Below are 20,111 nucleotides of genomic sequence, written 5' to 3'. Positions count from 1 at the left end.
ACACTGGGTTAAGGTGAATCATTTCTTTTGTTTTAGTTGAATAGCTTGCTTCCAATAACTGCGACAAGATTTTTACCAAGAAAGTCGACATCTACTATATATACGTAATCAAAATTTAACCTTATAAACCTCTTCAACCTTTAGCTCCATTCTTTGTAACACTTGATCAATGGATATACCATCTAGGATCTTCCTCGTTAGTGTATTCTTTTAAGCTATTAAAAGAAGGAACAAATGCAATTAAATAAAATCAAAGGCAAATTACACGTTTCACTATGTTATGAATTTCAACTTTTTAGACCTCAAAAAGTGTTTCAACAATATTATGGGGTATCATTTTACTTGGTGGGGTGGGGTGGGTGGTTTTGGGGATGGGTTCACATTGTGAAAAGGGTAATTTTGACTTAGCCAAAGGCAATTACCGTGTGGACCTAAAACACAAAAAAGAGTGGTCACTCTCTATCGACTTAACTTAATTGCTGAGAAATCAAAAAGCAACTTTATGAATTTATTATTTAGCATTCAATACAGTTGAGAGATGAGACTTTACCAATTAGGATTATCGTGAGATGGATAGAGTCATAAAGATTCCTTCATTTTTAATTAGTGATTTCGAGTACGAGTTCTAAATATATAAAAAATCTCGTTAACAAGCACTTTCCTCTTGTATGAGTCTTTCACGACTAAAATTTAAATTAATCGCTCTAATATAAATACTGAATACTGATTACTGATGACAACTTAAAACAAGAAGAGAGAGAGGGATAACCTTTTGTTTCTAAGTACGAGTCCTGAATATATAAAAAATCTCGTTAACAAGCACTTTCCTCTTGAATCTTTCATGACTAAAATTTAAATTAATCGCTCTAATATGAATACTGAATTCTGATGACAACTTAAAACAAGAAGAGAGAGAGAGGGATAACCTTTTGTTTCTAGTTTCAACTTTCAATTTACAGCTTTCTTCCATTTAATTTTTGTGCCACGCCTTCACTTATTCATTTATTTCTATCTTCCTATTTGTTTGGCAGGAGAAGTTTGCTTCCTTTCCTTTCTTTTCCTATTTTTTTTTTTTACCATTTAAAAACTTTAATTTTTTGTTATGAGATTTTATTTTTTTTTAAAATAAAATATTTTAGGTTGGGATAAGCTAGTGAATAGTGCAAGGCATGGAAGGTAGGTAGGTAAGGGGATAAGGTTTAGTATGATTAGAAGTTTGCACCTTATTTCAATCCTAATTTTAGGCGGAAGGAGTTTGAGAATAGTTTAGATTCCGAGCATATATGATAAGAAAAAGAAAAGGTAGACTAGTAAAATTTGAATATATCGGTAGATACTGTTGTAGCTCCTAAAGATTAAAATTTCGAAGCATAAATAAATAAAATTTAAAGATTGGAATTTAAAACTAATTATAACTAATTGATTTTGATGGCTGAAGTTATAAGTATCTCTTTTTGTTCTAATATTATAATTTTTCAAACTCTAATTTGCCATGCATGTTCAACTAAATTTAGAAAAATCACTATAAATTAAAAGGACAACTTTGAAATTAGTTGCCTCTTACTAATAAAGGAAAAGACAAGTCATATGCTAAGCACTTTTTAAATCTCAAAACTCCACCAAACTTGGAACTTGTTATATGAAATGCATCATTTATATTATGCAACAAACGTCAATTCATCCAATTTTATTAATATTATTAATAGTTGTCATGTTTGCTCTTCGAAATGGGCATATAAAGATAGTTCGATACACAAACCATTATGCTTGATTCATGCAAGGGTCACATTCTAATAGAATATCATATATATAATTATATAAATAAGGATTAATTTGAAACCATTCATATTAATCACATGTACAATATTAGCCAAACAAGTATCAATAAAACCTAATGCTAAAGATTTGTTCTATAATAGAGCTAAAGATAGACTAGCTAGTTGTTCTTTAATCTACTTTTCTAATTTGAGATTTGAGTGTAATACATTTGTATTTTTTTTAAAATCTATAATGGCTTTTAAAGTTTAATAGATTATTCCCATAGAAAGAGGGAGTAAACAAATCTATTTGGTACTCAAAACTAACTACTCCAACTAATTTAGATTTTGCACATCCATATAAGAAACAAGTGTTTTTCATTAAAAAATATTCTAAACTCGAATTTAAAACCTCTAGTTAAAGTCAGGGCCGCAACTAGAAGTCCGGTACAGATTTGGTCAAACTCAATAACTTTTGCTCAAATAGTATATTTGTATTAAAATTTTTATTAAATATATACAAATATTAAGTTTATAACTTAGTTATTAACACTTGAAATCATCGTTATAAAATTCGGAACCTATAAAGTTAAAATTCTGATTTCACCTCTTATTAAAACAGAAGAATCTCTCTCATATCTAAACGCTTTTTTTTAATCAAAAGTTTCTCTATTACAAACACTCATATCCGAAACTTCTAATTATAGATACAAAATCTCATTCATCTCACCAAAACTCTCGATACTTAAACCAATTTTTCTAGACGTGAATGGTGTTAATCATGGGAAAAGTTTGAAATTAAAATTTGTGGGACCTAAATAGCATTAAATATATAAAGGTGAAAATTGATGATGGGGCCTTTAGAAGACAAGACTCGTGTAGTAAATGGGCCCATTCCATCTATCAACGGCCCAAAATAGCTTTTGCATGTGATCCACACCTAACTCATCAACCTAAAAAGTCAATACATAACCGTACTCTTTAGGCCCACTATTTCACATTCTTTGATTTTCTTTTTTTCACTTTTGGGATTGTTTGGTTAAAATATCTTACTTATTACGAGGATATTATAGTGAAAGATATTATTTATGTAATGAATAATTAGGTAGATGAAAAGATTTGTTCCCCCTAGTGTTTTATTATTCATTTAGGGCTTTGATTCATTCAGATTCACGTCGTGTTAGGTTCGTTATAAGGGAAATATTCTTTCTTAGGATCTATTTTTCATTTTTTAAGATTCGAATCCAAAATATCTTATTAAGAATGATCAGATATTTTATCCTATAAGGGGTGGTCTTGAACTTCCAACCTCACTTGAACAAAATATTTTTAAAAAGATTACCTTTGTCGCTGATTAAGTAAGTTCTAGTTATAGTGTGTGCATATATAAGTTAGTTTTGTCAATGAGACAGGTAACTCTGTCATTTCAAAAGGTTACAAATAGTAAAGATATTGTAAATTTGTATTGTGTTGCTTATTCGAATTTTGATTGTATTGACTTGTAAACAATGATAAAAGATGATTTTTACTTATAATTAACTAATAGTAACTTATTGACGATTGAAAAGGTTTATGGTTGTTGACTAATTGAAATTTCTTGAACTATTACCTCATAAATAGATTTTTTATTTTGACCTGACACTAGTGTGTATATATATAATAAACTTATATATATAGTATTTTGATTGATTAAGTCTCACAATCTTTTTATTTGTGAGTATATTATTTTTAGAAGTTTATAAAATACACGACTCTACTATTTCTAGCAAGTTGTCTAAATAGTCTAACCTTTTTCATCATAGAATTTGACTTGGTATTAATTTGCCTTTCATTTTCTCTAATTTCATTATTTGAAAGCAGTAAATGTTATCCAATTAGAGGTTATGGTTATAATAATGACTGAAATTGACTCCTAATTAGGTTGCTTGGTCCAAAAAAAAGAGAAAAAAATAAATAAATTGAATTTATATGACTAATTTAGAAAAAAGGTCAATCATGCAAGCATAATACTCTTTCCGTTTTCAATTTATTTATCTTATTTTTCCTTTTATAGTCTGTTTTAGATGACAAGATTAAATGACATTTCAACATCATCTACATATCTTTAATTTAAGCTTAAAAGATTCATTTTTACTTTTCTAAAACTTTGAGTCACGTCAAAAAAACATACAAATAAATTTAAACAAAAGCAGTATTATTTAGTGATATTAACAAAAACTTTTCACAAAATAAGTATGAGTTAAATTCTCATCGTTCCCTTCCTCCTTTCTTTATTAGCTCTACATAGTTATTTGTAAAAATAAATTCATGAATTAAATTTAATGAGTTTTAGTTATATTGTCAACGAGAGTATCTTTTTCACTTTATCTTCAATCTTCAAAGTTGTGTACTAACCTTTTCCTAAACTTTGAGTTGTCGCCAGCTTTAAAAGTTATATTGTCAACTAAAAAAGAATTTATCATATCCACACGTCTCAAATATTAGTAATTTCAAATAATTTTTTTTTTAAGAAAATAAAATGATTATGATGTGTGGGGTCTAATTAATTAAAACAGCATGACATTTTCAAAAAGTTATTTTTTGGCAGTATTTGATAGACTTAGTCGTATTTTAAAAACTCAGCAAATGGAGATGGTGGGTCCTACAGTTAGGCTGGGGCCTACTTGACACCTGTCTTGATCTAGATTATTGACATGTCATTATATTGTATGCTTATCTTGAAAAATATCAACACGTGTCGACTAGTGTATGGTTTGAAATACCAAGAAAAATTATTTTTTGAAAAGAAAAATATTGGATGACGAAATGGTTATTTCATAAGAAGATTTTTGTATGTGTAATGAAAAGAAAAATGAATTATTCGGTATTAGGAGATGTAGAGGCAGGTAGAAGAAGTATTGAAGTAGTGATTAGATAGGATATGACATATATGCAACTTAATGAGGACATTTTCCTGAAAAGAAAGATCGAAGATTAGGATAAAGATAAGTAGGTAGTCGAGTATTGTCTAGTTTCTCTGTCAATATTAATTTCATTACTCTTTAATTGTCTTATTCTTCGATTTTACCAGTGTTACCTATTGTTGTACATTTCGACGTTGCTACTTTATTCTCTTGATTGTTTTTAATATATAGCTTATTCACTATTGTGTTTATTTTACTTAAGTATTTGTGTTTCGGATATGTTTTACTTGAGCCAAGAGTCCATATTATAAACAATCTCTTCACCTTGAAGTTAGAGTTGTCAAAAAGGGTCGGCCCAACCCACCCGGCCAAAGCCTCGCGGGCCAAGGAATTTGAAGGGCTAGGGCGGGCAGGCCCTTCATTTGGTAGGGCCTAAAAATGATCAACCCAACCCAACCCTAGAAGGGCCGAGGGCTGGGGCGGGCTAGCTCTTCATTTTATTTTATTTTTATTTTATTTCTTTTCAAACTTGTAATTATATAACATTAAGAAAAAGAGAAGATTTTCAAATCAAATATGACAAACAATGATGTTGTTTCAATAACACTAGCAAAAAATTAGTGTAATTAACATGTATCTCGCATACCAGATATGCGAGTGAGTTAAGAGAGTGACAAGCAAGATGAGCGGGAGGCGAGGGCGCGAGATTTGTATATTTATCCTATATACATGCAAATCTACTTTGATAGAGTGTATCTAGAACAAATTAACCTAATTTTGAGTCCATATATTCCGAGATACATGTATCTGGGTACGAAGATTCATAATATTACAACATAGCGTGTATTCAAATTATTAGATTATATACTAGTGATATTATTATAAATTACTCTTGAATAAAAGGTTTTGGCCCATTGGCCGACCCCGTCCCAGCCCCGATCAAGTCTCAAGGGCCAAGGGCTTATACGGACCGGGCTTATAAGCCCTAGTTTTAAATGGGCTTGAAAAATCCTTTCCCAACCCTACCCCAATAACAGGTAGGGTTGGGCCGGCCCCATGGGATAATCCCATTTTGACGGCTCTAGTCATATGGATAAAGCAGCGTACATAGCATCTTCCTCAAAAGCTTGTGAGATTACATTAAATATGCTATTTTAACTAATTTATGATACTTTTCATATAATTTTAATTTCTTCAGAAAAATTTCATAGGTAGAAGAAAATTTTTCCACCTTTTATTTGACTCCTTATGTTTATAGCAATATTAGAAGGTATTTGGATTGACTTAAAAGTTGGTCAAAACTTTTTTTAAGTCAGTTTTAAACTTTTGGGAGTATTTGACAAATATAAAAAAAAAATTAAAATAAGTTAGGAAGTGTTTGACAAGTTCAAAAATGACTTAAAATAAGTTTAAAATGATTAAAAATAAGTCAAAAATCAAAAGTAAGTCTCCCCATATTATTATTATTTTTGATTAAAAAGTCATTTCAATTTCACTTTTTATTTTTAACTTAAAAACTACTTTTTTTTTGCCAGTCCAAACGAGCTCTTAATCTAAACATACTAAAGATTATTTTAATGCTCATTTGGTCTTCTTCTTTTTTTGCTTTCACAAAGAGAATATACTCATGATTGTTGAGAAAAGAAATAAATTGATTAAAAATTTGCAATGCATAGAATAATTTATATTTTCTATGAATACACAATTTAAAGCGTCTTGGTTCTAGCCAACATCTTTTAATAACTCAACATACCTATTTTCAGACTTTGCTGTATTAAAATTTAAAATTGTTATTTTAAAAGGGATGAGGGACACCTGTAAAATCAAAATTATAGGGGGATTTTCAAAATTTGAAACAATATTGATACGTTTATTTTACCCTTTTCAAATAACGGATCAGCGGCGAAGCTAGAAATTAAATTACAATGTTTGGTAGAATTAAGTAACTTCAACTTGAATAGAGTATTTGTATCAAAAAGTTTATTAAAAATATATAAATGTTAAATTTAGAACTCAGTTATATATAATCATATAGAGTCGTTATTCTTAAATTCAGAACCTATAAAGTTGAATTTTTTGTCTGTCTCTGTATGGAATTATATCGAATTTGTTGTTGTGTAACTTAAGTTAAGTGGTATATGTATATTGGTACTTAGTAACACTTAACTTAAATATGCAAAAGTTTTTTTTATATATACACTCATGATTCTTGATAAAATAAATAAATTGAATGAAATATTGGCTGCATACTTATATAATTTAAATTTCTATATGTACACACCAACTTTTTAAAAAAATAAATAATATAATAGAACATACCTATTTTCAGACTTGATGTGTTGAGTTAAAATTATTTTTATAAAGAATGAGGGACACCTGTTAAATTGAAACTATAGGAAAAAATTTCAATGATTGAAGCAATAATTCAATTTTATTAATTACTACTATTAATTATTTTTGGCAAACGTGTAATAGCTATATTTGTTACAATTGGAATATAGGCAGCTCATACCCTAGAAAATTAATTTTGATTTTGCATTATTTTATTACTTTTTTGGTAAGGAATTGTTGAGAAAAGTCCACATAATATTAAATTAAAATATTATTTTGAGTAGAAACAAATATATATAAAGAATAAAACATAAGAAGTTCATTCAATTTCATCAAGATAAGGTCCCCTCTTATCGAAATCTCAAAGGTTGTTTTCTTTAGTATGAATGCAAAATGGACATGCAATGCGAAGAGCTCCGTCAATTCGTTGTTCGTTTATCGATGGATAAAGCTATTTTTTTTATCATCTTGAGTCAAATACAACATCTTTTTTTCTTTTTCGCAAACTACGGAAAGTCGGAAACTAGCCTTGCCTCCCCCTATTTTTTTACCAACTTAATAGTTGCAAATTTTTTCTAAAAAAGAATAGTTGAAAATTCCATAAAAATCACCTTGCTTTGGTAACAACATGTGTATGAAATAATCCCAACTAATTACTGTATAAAATAATTAAAGTATATATATATATATATAACATATTATAATGGGTAAAAATGTTGATAGTATAAAAGAATTACAGTATCAGTATGCATAAGTTAAATAATAAAGTTTTAATAAATCATTTACGAAAAAATTGTGAATAGAATAAATTAGTTTAATTCTAATAAGAAAGGGGAGCAATGTAATACACTATTACGAAGACTGCCTGATTATGAAAACTTATTCGAAAGATGTTTTATTTGTATTCACGTCTTTGAAGAAGATTCTAGCTATAAATAAAGTTCTAAATCAATAATTTAAGCTCACGCAAAAAAATATTTTGACTTATATTCTTACTAATGTAGTACTTATAACATGAATGATATATAACTAAACATGAATAACTACTAGGGTAGGAACTTCTCATTTGTAGCACATACAATTAGGGTTTGGCCTTGCTAGGTTATAGTACTAGTATATAACTTTTTTTTTAAAAAAATTGTCTCCCTATATAAGTATGTTGATGGTTCTAATTGAAAAGGTGAAAAGAAAAATCTTAACGTATCTTACTATGTAAAAAGACAGGTCAGAATGAATAGCTCATCGATAGAATAATTCATAAGAATTTGGAATATAATGGCAATAATGTGAAGGATTTTATTTTTTTTGTAGAAATGTCCAATCAAGAAGGTCACTATTTTTCATGTAGAAGATGAGCTGTCCATTTTAAAATAATTTTAAATTTTAAAAAAAGACATAATTTGGAGCAAGTCCATGATAGTCGGTTTGACAAAATATTTTGATAATTTTTCTAGACTTTTTAGATAGGTACCGACTTTGTTTAGTTTGATTCCTTATCAATTTTTAGACTTTTTTCGGCCTACCAAATTAAAATTATTAGTGAACCTCATTCAATAATTGATAAATACTATTTAAAGTAAACTATATAGTGCTTACTCACTTCTCATAGTATTAATTGCTTGAACTAATACTGATTTTTTAGTTATTATAAATGCATGGGACAGGTTAAGATATAAAATGAAGGGAGGTACCTATCCGTGCAGATTCAAAATTTAAATTTTAGAAATTTGTATAATAATTTTAAGTTAATGATAACAAGCTTCGTAATCGGATATTTATACATATTTTATGTACTTTTTTATATACATATAAAAATTTAAGATAAAGCTAGTGAGTTCACGTAAATCTGTCTATCTAGATCCGTCCTGGGGAAATATTGGAGAAACTTTTTCAGAATTTTCATATTTTGGATGAAAAATTATTTAGTAAAGAACAATAGGTATTTGAACAATTGTATTTCTTTCTTAAATTATGTTTAAATGAACGATATTGCTCAATCCCGTTATAATTTGACAACTTCATTATAATCTTAATTAATCAAAGTCATTGTCTATTAATTAGTAGTATTAAAGCCTAACCATATTCTGTAAAATAAGAACCCCATGACTAGGGTAAGCTATATTCAACTTTATACACTAAGCCATTAATTAAGTCCAAAATTGGTGAATTGATGTTAGAATTTGTTCTGAATTTTTTATTTTATTTAGATTTATCATAATTGTGTTATACTCAAAAATAATTTCTACAATATACTCCCTCTGTCCACTTTTAATTGTCACGTTCCGCTTTTCGAAAGTTAATATGACTAATTTTCAAAGTTAAATTAGATTATATTAATTTGATATTTTAAACAAAAAAATTAGATATTCAAAAAGTATACGAAAAGTACTATAAATTCCATTTTTTTGCATATCAATATGATGAAAAAATGCATCATAAAATGATAGTCAAAGTTATTATCGGTTGACTCTAAAAAGAAAACTATGACAATTAAAAGTGGACGGAGGTAGTATATCGTTTTTCTTGGAAGAGAAAGTTTTGGATTCTATTTGAAAAAAAGTTTTGGAAGGGGAAAATATTTTTTCTAGTATAGAAATGGTCCAAAAGTCAAAAGTAGAAAATTCCAATCTCGTTAGATTTTCATATTCTTGTATTTTTTTTAATTGTGTCTGCGATTTGTAAGATAAAAGGAGAAATTAATTTCAAAATTAGCGTTTATATCTTTATTCTATTTTTTCCAGTAGCACAAATTCTCCGGACAATGTAAGTAGCACATGTTTGGGATAAAATGAGAAAAGAATGTCTGAGATAATTTAATCATATCCTGCATCGACCTATAGAAACACTAATTTATGGTGAAGCTATTAAAAAGGGATGAAATAGACCTAAAATTGTATCGTAGAAACTGTTTTTCGTAACCTACAAATTCTTGAAATCAATGAAGACTTAGTTTTATATCCTTAAAATGAGACTTCCTGCATAAATCTCAATTAGTTAGGCTTTAAAACGAGTATGAAAATTAAGTCGAAGAAAAGTCATTATGATGGTCATGCACTTCATTAAAGAAGATTGTAATAGCTAAAAATCATGTGAGTGAAAGCTAGTATTCCGATTTTACTTTTAATTTAATTTTTCCTAAGTTTAACATTTGCATATGCGAGTTATTTCATGTCATAAATAAACGCGAACATAGTCAATTGTCAAACTTGTATTTGCAAATATTTAGTCATTACCCAAATGGGCCTCAAAGTCTTTCAATAAGGAAAAAGCCCAAGTTTATCTCATCCCTTATTGAGACAATCTAATTGGGCTTTTCATGTAAAGGCCTTTTGCATAAAGCAAGGCCCAAAGGAATTTTGGTTGTGCAAATATTGAGTTCAAAATCCAAGGCCCAATCCACAACCCCCACCCACCCCGATCATATGTGCAATTTTGACTAAATTTATATTTACAAAGGTGAATTTTTGTGAGATTTCAAAAATATACTATGTGAAATGCGATTTACATGTACTTTAATATAACAAAGATAACATACGAATTCAGAACCGTGATTATAAGTGTGTTGAGAAACACCATTTACTTCGAATTGTATTTCATAAACATTTGACCTTTTTAGCAAGCTAAGCATATTCTAAGATTATCGTTCAAGTTAAAAATAAACTCCAAAATATTGATGACTTGTTTGTGTTGCACATGATCTGACTTTTTAAGTGTCATTTTGTTGATCATATTAGTATAATTAATTTAAGCAAAAAATTTCGGAATAGTATTATGTTTGATTAAATGCCTATGAAGAAATAATGAATACATAACTAATACAGTGGGTCGAGAATTATAAATTCTCATTCAAAATTCAATAGAGACAAAACACACTAAATAATTTTTTCTCATTTGTCATACCGGGGTGACACAACATTATATGAAGTTAGTCGAGATACACACAAAGCGGACCGAAACACCAAAATTTTGTTAAAATTATTAAAACGTCAAAATAGTCATAGTGCAAGACCATTAAAAATTTCAAAGCAAATGAACCAGTTCTTTGCAAGTTGCATTATTTTCTGTCGCTTTTCAGAAAAAAATCATAAATATCTGCTAATGGTGGAATCAAAACCCTAGATTTCTCTCTTTCTCATCATTATGGCTTCCCCAATTTCAAATGCACAAATTTAGTCACTAATCATATAAGTAAGCGCTTTCGATTCTGCTAATTTTTTCAATTTTTTAACGTACAAATCCGTTCATGTTTGCCCAGTATACTCATTTTTTTTATTCGATTTTTGTAGTTTGAAGGAGCTTATTGTTCTATAAAAAGATGCATATAATTTATACTCGTCGAGTAATTATAGCTTTACTCATTGCTTACGTTGTTGTTGCTGCTGCTGCTGCTGATTTAGAGGTAATTAATAGCTAGGAAGAGAATTGATTTTTGTGTTTTAAGCAAAACCCATTTGATCAATTTTAAGTGTCTTATTGATTGTTTATTTGTGTGTTAGATCAATGGAGCTGAAAAAACAGGTGTAGATGGAATGATTTTGAGTAGTAATAGTAGTGTGAATGAGAAATTAGATCCGGTGATTACGAATAGAAAAAAGGATGTTCAATTAGAAAATGATAGTTCGAATAGCGGAATGAGGTCAAAGGAAGCTGGGGATCGGAGGAAAATGAATAATAGTAGTGAAAGTATTGGTGAGTTGGTGAATGTTGGGAGGAAGAACAAGTTAGATGATAGTAATGTGAAAAGGGGTGATGAGAGAGGAGGGTTGAAAGAAGATGAAGGGGAGAAGAAAGGAAATGATAGTGGTTCCGAGAGAGATGACAGGAAAGAGGATGTAAAAGAAGCTGAACAGCGAGAGAAAGCAAACGATAGTAGTTCCGAGAAGCAGGAGGAGAAGGGAAAGGTTCTTCCTGATGGAATTCAGTCTGGAGAGGTGATATTGCCTGCAAGAAAGGAGAGCTTTCATGGAGAAGAATGTGATTCATCTTATAGTTGCACAATAGAGGAAAAGGCATTGGTTGCATGTCTAAGAGTTCCGGGAAATGGTACGTGTGTGGTCCTTCAGAGTTTCCATTTATAGATATATTTGCTTCCTTGCATATTTTTATCAACAAAGAAGTTGTGGATTGTCTGTACATTATGGCAAATTGGCAATAAATACGTTTTCCATATTTTCCTATAGCTGATTAAGTGATCCAAATTTATCCTCTTATATGTCATTAAATATGTATTTGAAGTTACTTGTAAACTTTGAATGTTATTAAAAAATGCTCATGACTCCAAATGAGAAAGTGCTCTGTGCTGGAGGACCGGAGGTAGCCTTTAAGTTCATTTATTGAATTGGCATCAAATATTTTATTTACACCTTTCAAGTGTATTTTGAAATTTCTTTCTTATTTTTAGGCTGCCTGCATATCTCTGTCTTTAATACTCAATTCTTGAGCAATAATCTTCAGATGGAAACTAGTATCATTTTCTACTGATAACTATAGTTATATAATTTGTCCCCTCCTTCTTGTCCCAAAAAATGATTTTGCTTTGCTTCTGTTAGTCAGTATGATCAGTTGTTGTAGAAGTCCTGTTTTAGTATCTAAATTTAGAGATTGTAATGATAGACAACTTCCATGGCTGGTTACTTAACATAGACTGTGCCAGTGATATATTCCTATTAGCAGTTTTGGAGAGGGAAATGGAACATTATCCGTCTTTGAATTTACAGTTTCATATCTAGCTTGAGAACATTCTTTGATGTGTGGAAGTTATCACGGAACGGAAACTAATTGGAGATTTATCAATTTGTCAACTTTGTCTCAAAGGGCAAGGTCACCGCAGGCACTGCTTTCTTCCCCTATCTGTAGAAGAATAGTCAGAATAGTGACTAGTTATTCTACTCACATCTATTACTCCTTCTCCTTCTCCTTGCTTCAAGTCCAAAAGAAGTTGGGGTAGGCCATGGAAATCGACTGTCAAAATAGGTAGAGTTAAGTGGACTCATGCATCAGCATTTATCATGCACTGGAAATTATTGCATTAGCTCATGTATGATATTAAACATGTAACTGGGGGCCTCCAAGATAAAATAGGTGCTGCTTCATCTGTATGATGTGTGCTCGCGATACATGTCTTTAGCGAATGGCTCAAAGTGTTCCTGTCAGTATAGTGTACCATAAGCAGGATATTCTCCAGGTGGAAGTGTCTATCTTGTAATCAGATGGATTATTCATTTTTCTCGTTAAGTCATGCCAATTCAGTTGGAGTAATAACCTGTTGCTTTCCCTTGCAGAATCTCCAGACCTCTCACTTTTGGTTCAGAACAAGGGAAAAGACACTGCCAGCATTTCTATTATGGCTCCTAAGTTTGTAAAACTGGAGCATAACGAGATTGAACTCCAAGGGAAGGAAAACAAGAAGGTAATAATACTTTTCTAGCAGTATCTTTAGAGCATTCTGAATTAAATCTGATGAATAGGTGGCCACCTTGAATGTCGAGCTTCCCTACTTGAAACCCCATTGAGCTTAAATGCCCTGAAAGCCGAGAGATTTTTGACTTTTTGAGGATATAGCTCTTTCCCCAGCATTGATGTTCTCAAGGTGGATTTGCTAATAGTATAATTATGATTTGCCTTATCTCATTTTAGAACTTTAATCAAGTTCTTACTTTATCTAGCACCCACTATTGGAAAGAATGTAGAACTAAGTGAGGAAATGGAGGTTCTGGTTATCTTAATAGATGGAAAAGACTTACCAGTCTCTTTAAATGGTTATCTTTGATGAATAGGTGGCCACCTTGAATGTAAACCTTCCCTACTTTAAACCCTAAGCTTAACTGCACCAAAAACAGAGATTTCAGGCAATATTTCTTTCCACGGTATCGATGTCCTCCAGATGGTTACCCATAGTATAATCATGATTTGTCTTGGGGAAAAGATTATGATTGCTCATTTGCTCCTTTTCCTCTCAAATAATTGTGACATGAATTGTAGCTATGGCTTACCCCTTCCTTTAAGTGCTGTCTTTCGTTTTAAGTAGAAAAAGATGGTGGAGTTTAACTACAGCCGCAATCGAGAAACAACCCCCCCCTCCTCCTCGGACCAATCTGGAAAATTGAGCGCCTCTGTCAATTCAACTATGTTATGATATTAATCATGTATAACCAATATGAACTTTATGGACCTCTGAGAAAGTATTTCTGATGATGAATCAGTATGATGATATCTTGGTAGTCTGCTAGCAATTTTAAGTTGAGGTATGTCTGGGATATGTTAGAGACCTTTTGTGGTTTATCCAAGTTTTAGCCTTTAGGTAGCTACAGCTTATGAGTTTGGTGCACTGCCCTTTATCAATACTTGTTGTGTTGTTTGCATGAATGGGATTTCGCTGAAGTAGATATATCATTTACAGTTGTAAGCTGTAACAAATACATTTTCTTCAGTGAGTGTTTCTCTGGTATATCACATTTTGAAATGATAATAGAAGTCCGGGAGTGGTTATGGCTTCTTGTTTCACTCAAGGAGTAATTAAAGGTTAATGAGCTGTTTTATCGTCAAGCTGGTTGATATCTGTGCAACACTGCTGCTGCTCAGACATATGGTTTGATGCCATTTTATTCTGAGGTTCTTAAAGGGAATAAAATATGCAGACTGGTCCGCTGATCTGAACAATGGAGAAGGGTGACTAAATCTGTGTATTATTCATCTGCAGGAGGGATCTCCTTAATTACTATCAGATGAAACATTCCTTGACCAATTTTTCTGTTTTGCATTCCTTTCAAAGTTGTCTAAATAAGGTAGCATTATAGACACAGTTCATGAGTATTGGTGACATACCAATGTCACATGGATATATCCCGTTTATTTGAGAGTCGACCACCTTTTGTTGATTCCTGATAAGAACTTGGGAATTTAAAACTATGTAATTTTCTCATCAGGAGGATTCATCACTTAAAAAGAACTGTTTGAAAGCTAGTAAATGGTGATTTCTGAAGTGTTCTAGCAAAGATTAATATTTCAAGTCTTAATTTTGCAAGTGTTTTACTATTTTTAACACGAAGTTGTGATGCTTGCTCCTGATGCAGATGAAGGTTTCTATAGGGAATGGAGGAAATGACAACATCATCATTCTGAAGGCAGGAGACGGTCAATGTTCACTTGATTTCAGGGGTCTGATTGACAACGCTGATAAAACATCTCAGTTCAATTATGTTCTTCCATCCTTTGGAATAATGTGTTTGGTTGCAATTGCATTAGTAGCTACAATCTTGTTGTACATCAAGCGGAGGCTTCTAGTAAGCAATGGCCACACGTATCAAAAACTGGACAATGCTTTACCAGTTTCCAGTGGCGGAAAGGTAGAAACGCTCTCAACTGATGGATGGGACAATAACTGGGATGACAATTGGGACGACGAGGAGGCACCCAAAGCACCATCTTTGCCAGTCACTCCTTCACTCTCTTCTAAAATCATCTCCGCACGACGGTCTAGTAAGGAAGGCTGGAAAGATTAATCTTGATGAGTGTCCGTGAAATGCTTTCTTTGCATCAACCTTTTTTCCCTTCCACTTGGTAAGTATAGAGAATAGAAATGACTTAATTGCACAGTAGTCGTGACTCGTGGCATTACGATTCAAATTGTGACCTCTTGCTATCTCGGGTTGTCCCCTCGGACTCGTCCGCTTCAGTATCTTTGAAAGAGGGAAGTCCCATTTAATGGGCTTGATGAGAAATACCCTTTAGCTTGAGTTTCTTTTTGGTTTATTTCCTTCTAACTTACTCAGTATTCTTGCTTTTATGGGCCTATAAAGTCCAAAGCATCAGTATAATATCTAAGTGTATGATTATGTAATGTCAAAGAGGCAGATTCTTGTACTTTTTTTTCTTCATAAAACGTTTTCTTGAGTTGAGGGTTTATCGAAAGCTGCCCCTCTGAGGTAAAGGTAAAGTCTGCGTACCTTATTTTCCGTAGACCCCACTTATGAGAATACATTGGGTATGTTGTTATAAAGAGGCAGATTCAAGATTTAAAGTTAAAGACATAGACATAAATTCAATCACTAGAGAAACAGGTGGATTGTCACATGTTATTTATGATAGTTATGGTTTCAATAAGCATTATTGAAGTTTTTTGTAAGAGTTAGTCATAATTTATAGGAGAAAAATTAAATAATATCATGGGACTAAAACAATCATAAAAGTGATTTTTCTATCAACTGTTTGTCACATGATATGTATACATCAATGACAGATTAAACACTTAGCAAGATGTTTCCAGACCCTCTTTGCGCACTTCAATATTCACTTTGGAGTTTCGATTAATTCAAACATTTTCTATCAAGATTTTTTTATTTATTTACAGGACTCGAACCTAAAATGGTGATTAATCCTCTTAAATATAAAGGGGTTTTATTCATTTCAGTATAACATTCGATAATTTACTCTATAATTAAATATCTTCGTTTTTTTGGGGGTCTTATTTCCCAAATTAATTAGCTTAATTTCATTAGGAGGGAGCTTTCATGTTTTGACACGTGTCGACTCCTGATTAGATCAGGCTGGACAAAAACACGTGCTATTGATGTGGGCCTGCCACATGGTGGGGTCCAGGATAAGAACATGCACGAGAGATCACATGTTGCCACACGTGTCCCGTGATCTCGCAATGTTAATCACCGTTGATTATGATAGGTACATGAGATGAAGTTGTCCTTTGGGACCCACTCACATAACTATATGATGGTAAATTTTTGGTTTGTGTTAGTTCAAACAATCGATGGAGAGCACCTTAGTATGCGATCGTACATTATAATTGAGAGTTTGGTTACACCTAAGGCCACATTGATGTTATTGTTGCTCAAACGTGTTTTCTATGTTTATATTTACCTACGTTTTTGTATAATGTCTTTTTCATATAATTATACATTGTAGATTCAGTATCATTTCAGCGAGTACATTGAATCCTTACGAATATTGAGGGTAGCAACCCACTATCCCTTGGAAGGGTTTGAACTAGGAAGGTTTTTTTATCTTTTTGAAACTATATATACTAGGGAAAAAGGATAAATATACCCTCGAATTATCGTAAATGATATGTAGATATCCTCCGTTATACTTTTGGGACATTGGTGCCCCTGCCATCCAAAAACTAGAGCATATATACCCTTCACTCTAACGGAAGACTAAATAGGGACACGTGGCACAATCTTATCCGTCGATCCAATATTTAATAAATGTCGATCGGTGGATAAGATTATGACACGTGTATTTCCGTTAGTATAAAGGATATATATGCTCTAGATTTTGGACGGCAGGGGCACCAATGTCCCAAAAGTATAACGAAGGGTATCTGCATACCATTTACGATAGTTCGGAGGTATATATGTCCCTTTTTCCTATATACTAAGGCATATCTCACAAAAAAATTATATATAAAAGCGAATAAAATCTTGAGATTCAAAAGTCTTAGGTAGATAAGGATCATGGCAGAATTCTTGTCTGACTGTCAATCTTGTCATTTTTAATTTCGGACTACCCTATTATCAAGCTCAAAAATATGTGTAACAAAGTAAATTTGCGCAAGCTGAGTACTTTATTACACAATTATTCATAATTTTCTTGATGCAAATTTATACTTTTTCTATTTCAATTTATTTATCTTAATTTAACTCGACATGAAATTAAAACGAAAGTAGTTAAGTGTACTCTCTGTAAAAGGACGAAAAAAGCCAAACCGTTAAAAAAAATAAAAAAAATAATTTGGGGGATGGGCAAGTAGTTACAAAAAGATGAAGGGCCCAAATGTCAATTTTTAGTTTAGCAGGGAGTAGGGACGTTAAACACTTAAATGTATCTATCTATATAATATCCCCTTAGATTCTCTTGTCTCCTTAACTTTTTGCAATTTTCAGTTTCGTCCCCATAATAAAAAATAAAATACATATTCTATCCCCAACTTTTCTCATATATTCCGCCTATTTATTTTTATTTGTTCATTTTGAATTTTACACGTTTCTTACGAAATAATAATTACTATAAATACTTTATTACAATACTTATACTAGTTGATGTATATATACATTTTTTAAAATCTGATATCTTATATTCATATAATCTGACTAATTTAAATTCACGCTACGTAGAACCTCACTTTTTTTTTTTCCTTTTCTTTTTCTTTTGGCTTTTCAACGGTCGCACTTAGAAATCTCTGCATGGGAAAAGTGAACAAAGAAGAAGTTTGGGAGATTGTGTTATTTTTTACACTTTTTTTTGTGGGGCTCTATGCTTTGATTTCCATTTCCCTCTTCAAACATCTCACTCAATGTTGTTACCTTTTTTTTGTTATTTGTAATTTGATCGACGGATTCAAGATTTTCAAATCATGGCTTATAATTTATATCGATAAATAGTAAATTTGAATTCGAGATATCTTCTTGTTTTGATACGAACTAGAGTTATAGTCTATCTTTTGTGCTAACCAGAGTTTTTCTAGTAGTTTTTTTATCAAGAATTTAAAATTTATAAATTTCTATAACGAATATGTATATATAATAATATCTTAACGTACAGTTAAATATTTGATAGATTTTTAATAATTCAGATAAAAATTACTGAATTCTCAAGAATTCATACGTATGGTATTCTCCTCGACAACATCATGTAATTGGAATTCCGTTACATCACCATATTATTATAATTCCAACATCTTTATATCATCATTTCATTATCTTATTAACTATGATAATAACATTTAACAAAAAAAGAAAAAAGACAAGAGCATCGAAAACGGTAGTTAGCCTAATTTTTGTTGCTTATATTAGTGGGCCAAATCTTAATCACATTTTCATATGTTATTATTGTTATAAAAAAATAATAACATGTGTAATTTTATAAAAATATTTGAAAAGAGTTATAATATACAGATTCTATCGTTATTTTTGTATGGTAAAATAACTTTTTAGTTTTGATATATCAACAATTCAAAAGAGGAGTATTCGAAGAAAATGATTTGTTATATATAAATATTTCATTAAAAATATTGTCAACTCAATGAAATTAAATTCCATCCTTTATTTTTTCTTAATTAAAGGTATCATTATTTTGGACCACTAAATAAGAGATATTAGTATCTTTTTTCTACTTTTTTTTCCCGCGTAATCCTTATGTCCCCTTTGCATCTTTTTCTTTTATTATATTATCACTTTTAAAGCACAAAGTGGATGCTTTTTTGTTCTAGTTTCTCCATGCGTAATTAGTTAGGAAAAATGTTTGTTTATTTATTAATTAAAATTATTATCCACCCAACTATTCAAATTAAAAATCATAATATAGCTAAAGACATATCTCGTTGAATCGATCTTTTCCGTCATATTGCACATAACAAGAATTGAACCTCCTCATGTTGCTGACTTACTACTTCAATCTAGCGATTTATTAGGAATAAGTTTTGACTTGCTTCTTTTCATATGGTCAAATGACTTTCAACTCGTTTCTTTTTATTAGTCGGATAGGTTTGAAACCCATGTATATTTTATAGATACTGACTAAAAAAATGAATTCAACTAGCTATTTGTGTAAAGATTCCTAATTTAAATTAAAGTTTTCTTGTCTCTAATACAGATAGGTAAAATCAAGATTTTTAGCTTATGAATCTTAGATACAATTCTTTTTTACTTATTGAGCTTGTTGTTAAATTATTTATGTATATTATTTTTTTATTTATTTAAATATAAAATTTGAATCAAAATTATTGAGTTTTATTGAACTCGTACTTATAATAGTCACCTCTTTCATGAAGTGTTCTTTTAATTTTCTATTGATATCTTTTTAGAGGAGATCTAATGGTAGGGTACTTGAGCCTAGAGGTACAAAATCTAAAAGATTTAAAGACAAACAAGATGATTTATATTCATTATTATTATAATTTTCTTTTTTTAATAATTATTTTATGTCTCTTTCATAATAACCACACAAAACGGCTACTATACAATTATTATTATTTTTTAATTAATGCAACGTAACCTTCATACTGTTTATGTGGTTAAGCTATGATTATAATGACGAAAAATGAATCATGCAAAAACATTTAATATTATGAAAAGAAATTTTGATGGAACTTTTCCTTGATTAATTA

The 20,111-nt window shown here is 30.7% G+C and overlaps 1 protein-coding gene across 1 annotated transcript; it reads left to right on the top strand.

The window, feature by feature from the left end:
- The first annotated feature begins 11,000 nt into the window (after window positions 1-11,000).
- LOC102589846 (uncharacterized) lies at window positions 11,001-15,883 on the top strand. Its single transcript, XM_006343803.2, has 5 exons — window positions 11,001-11,179; window positions 11,278-11,390; window positions 11,488-12,034; window positions 13,273-13,400; window positions 15,064-15,883. Exons 2-5 carry the CDS (start codon window positions 11,307-11,309, stop codon window positions 15,490-15,492), a joined length of 1,188 nt encoding a protein of 395 aa, XP_006343865.1. The 5' UTR covers window positions 11,001-11,179; window positions 11,278-11,306; the 3' UTR covers window positions 15,493-15,883.
- Window positions 15,884-20,111: the final 4,228 nt, after the last annotated feature.

This window comes from Solanum tuberosum, unplaced genomic scaffold, assembly GCF_000226075.1.
Source record: "Solanum tuberosum cultivar DM 1-3 516 R44 unplaced genomic scaffold, SolTub_3.0 scf00048, whole genome shotgun sequence".
NCBI classification, from domain to species: Eukaryota; Viridiplantae; Streptophyta; class Magnoliopsida; order Solanales; family Solanaceae; genus Solanum; species Solanum tuberosum.
The sequence above is the reverse complement of the archived record's forward strand: the minus strand, read 5'-3'. Positions and strand labels throughout refer to the sequence as shown.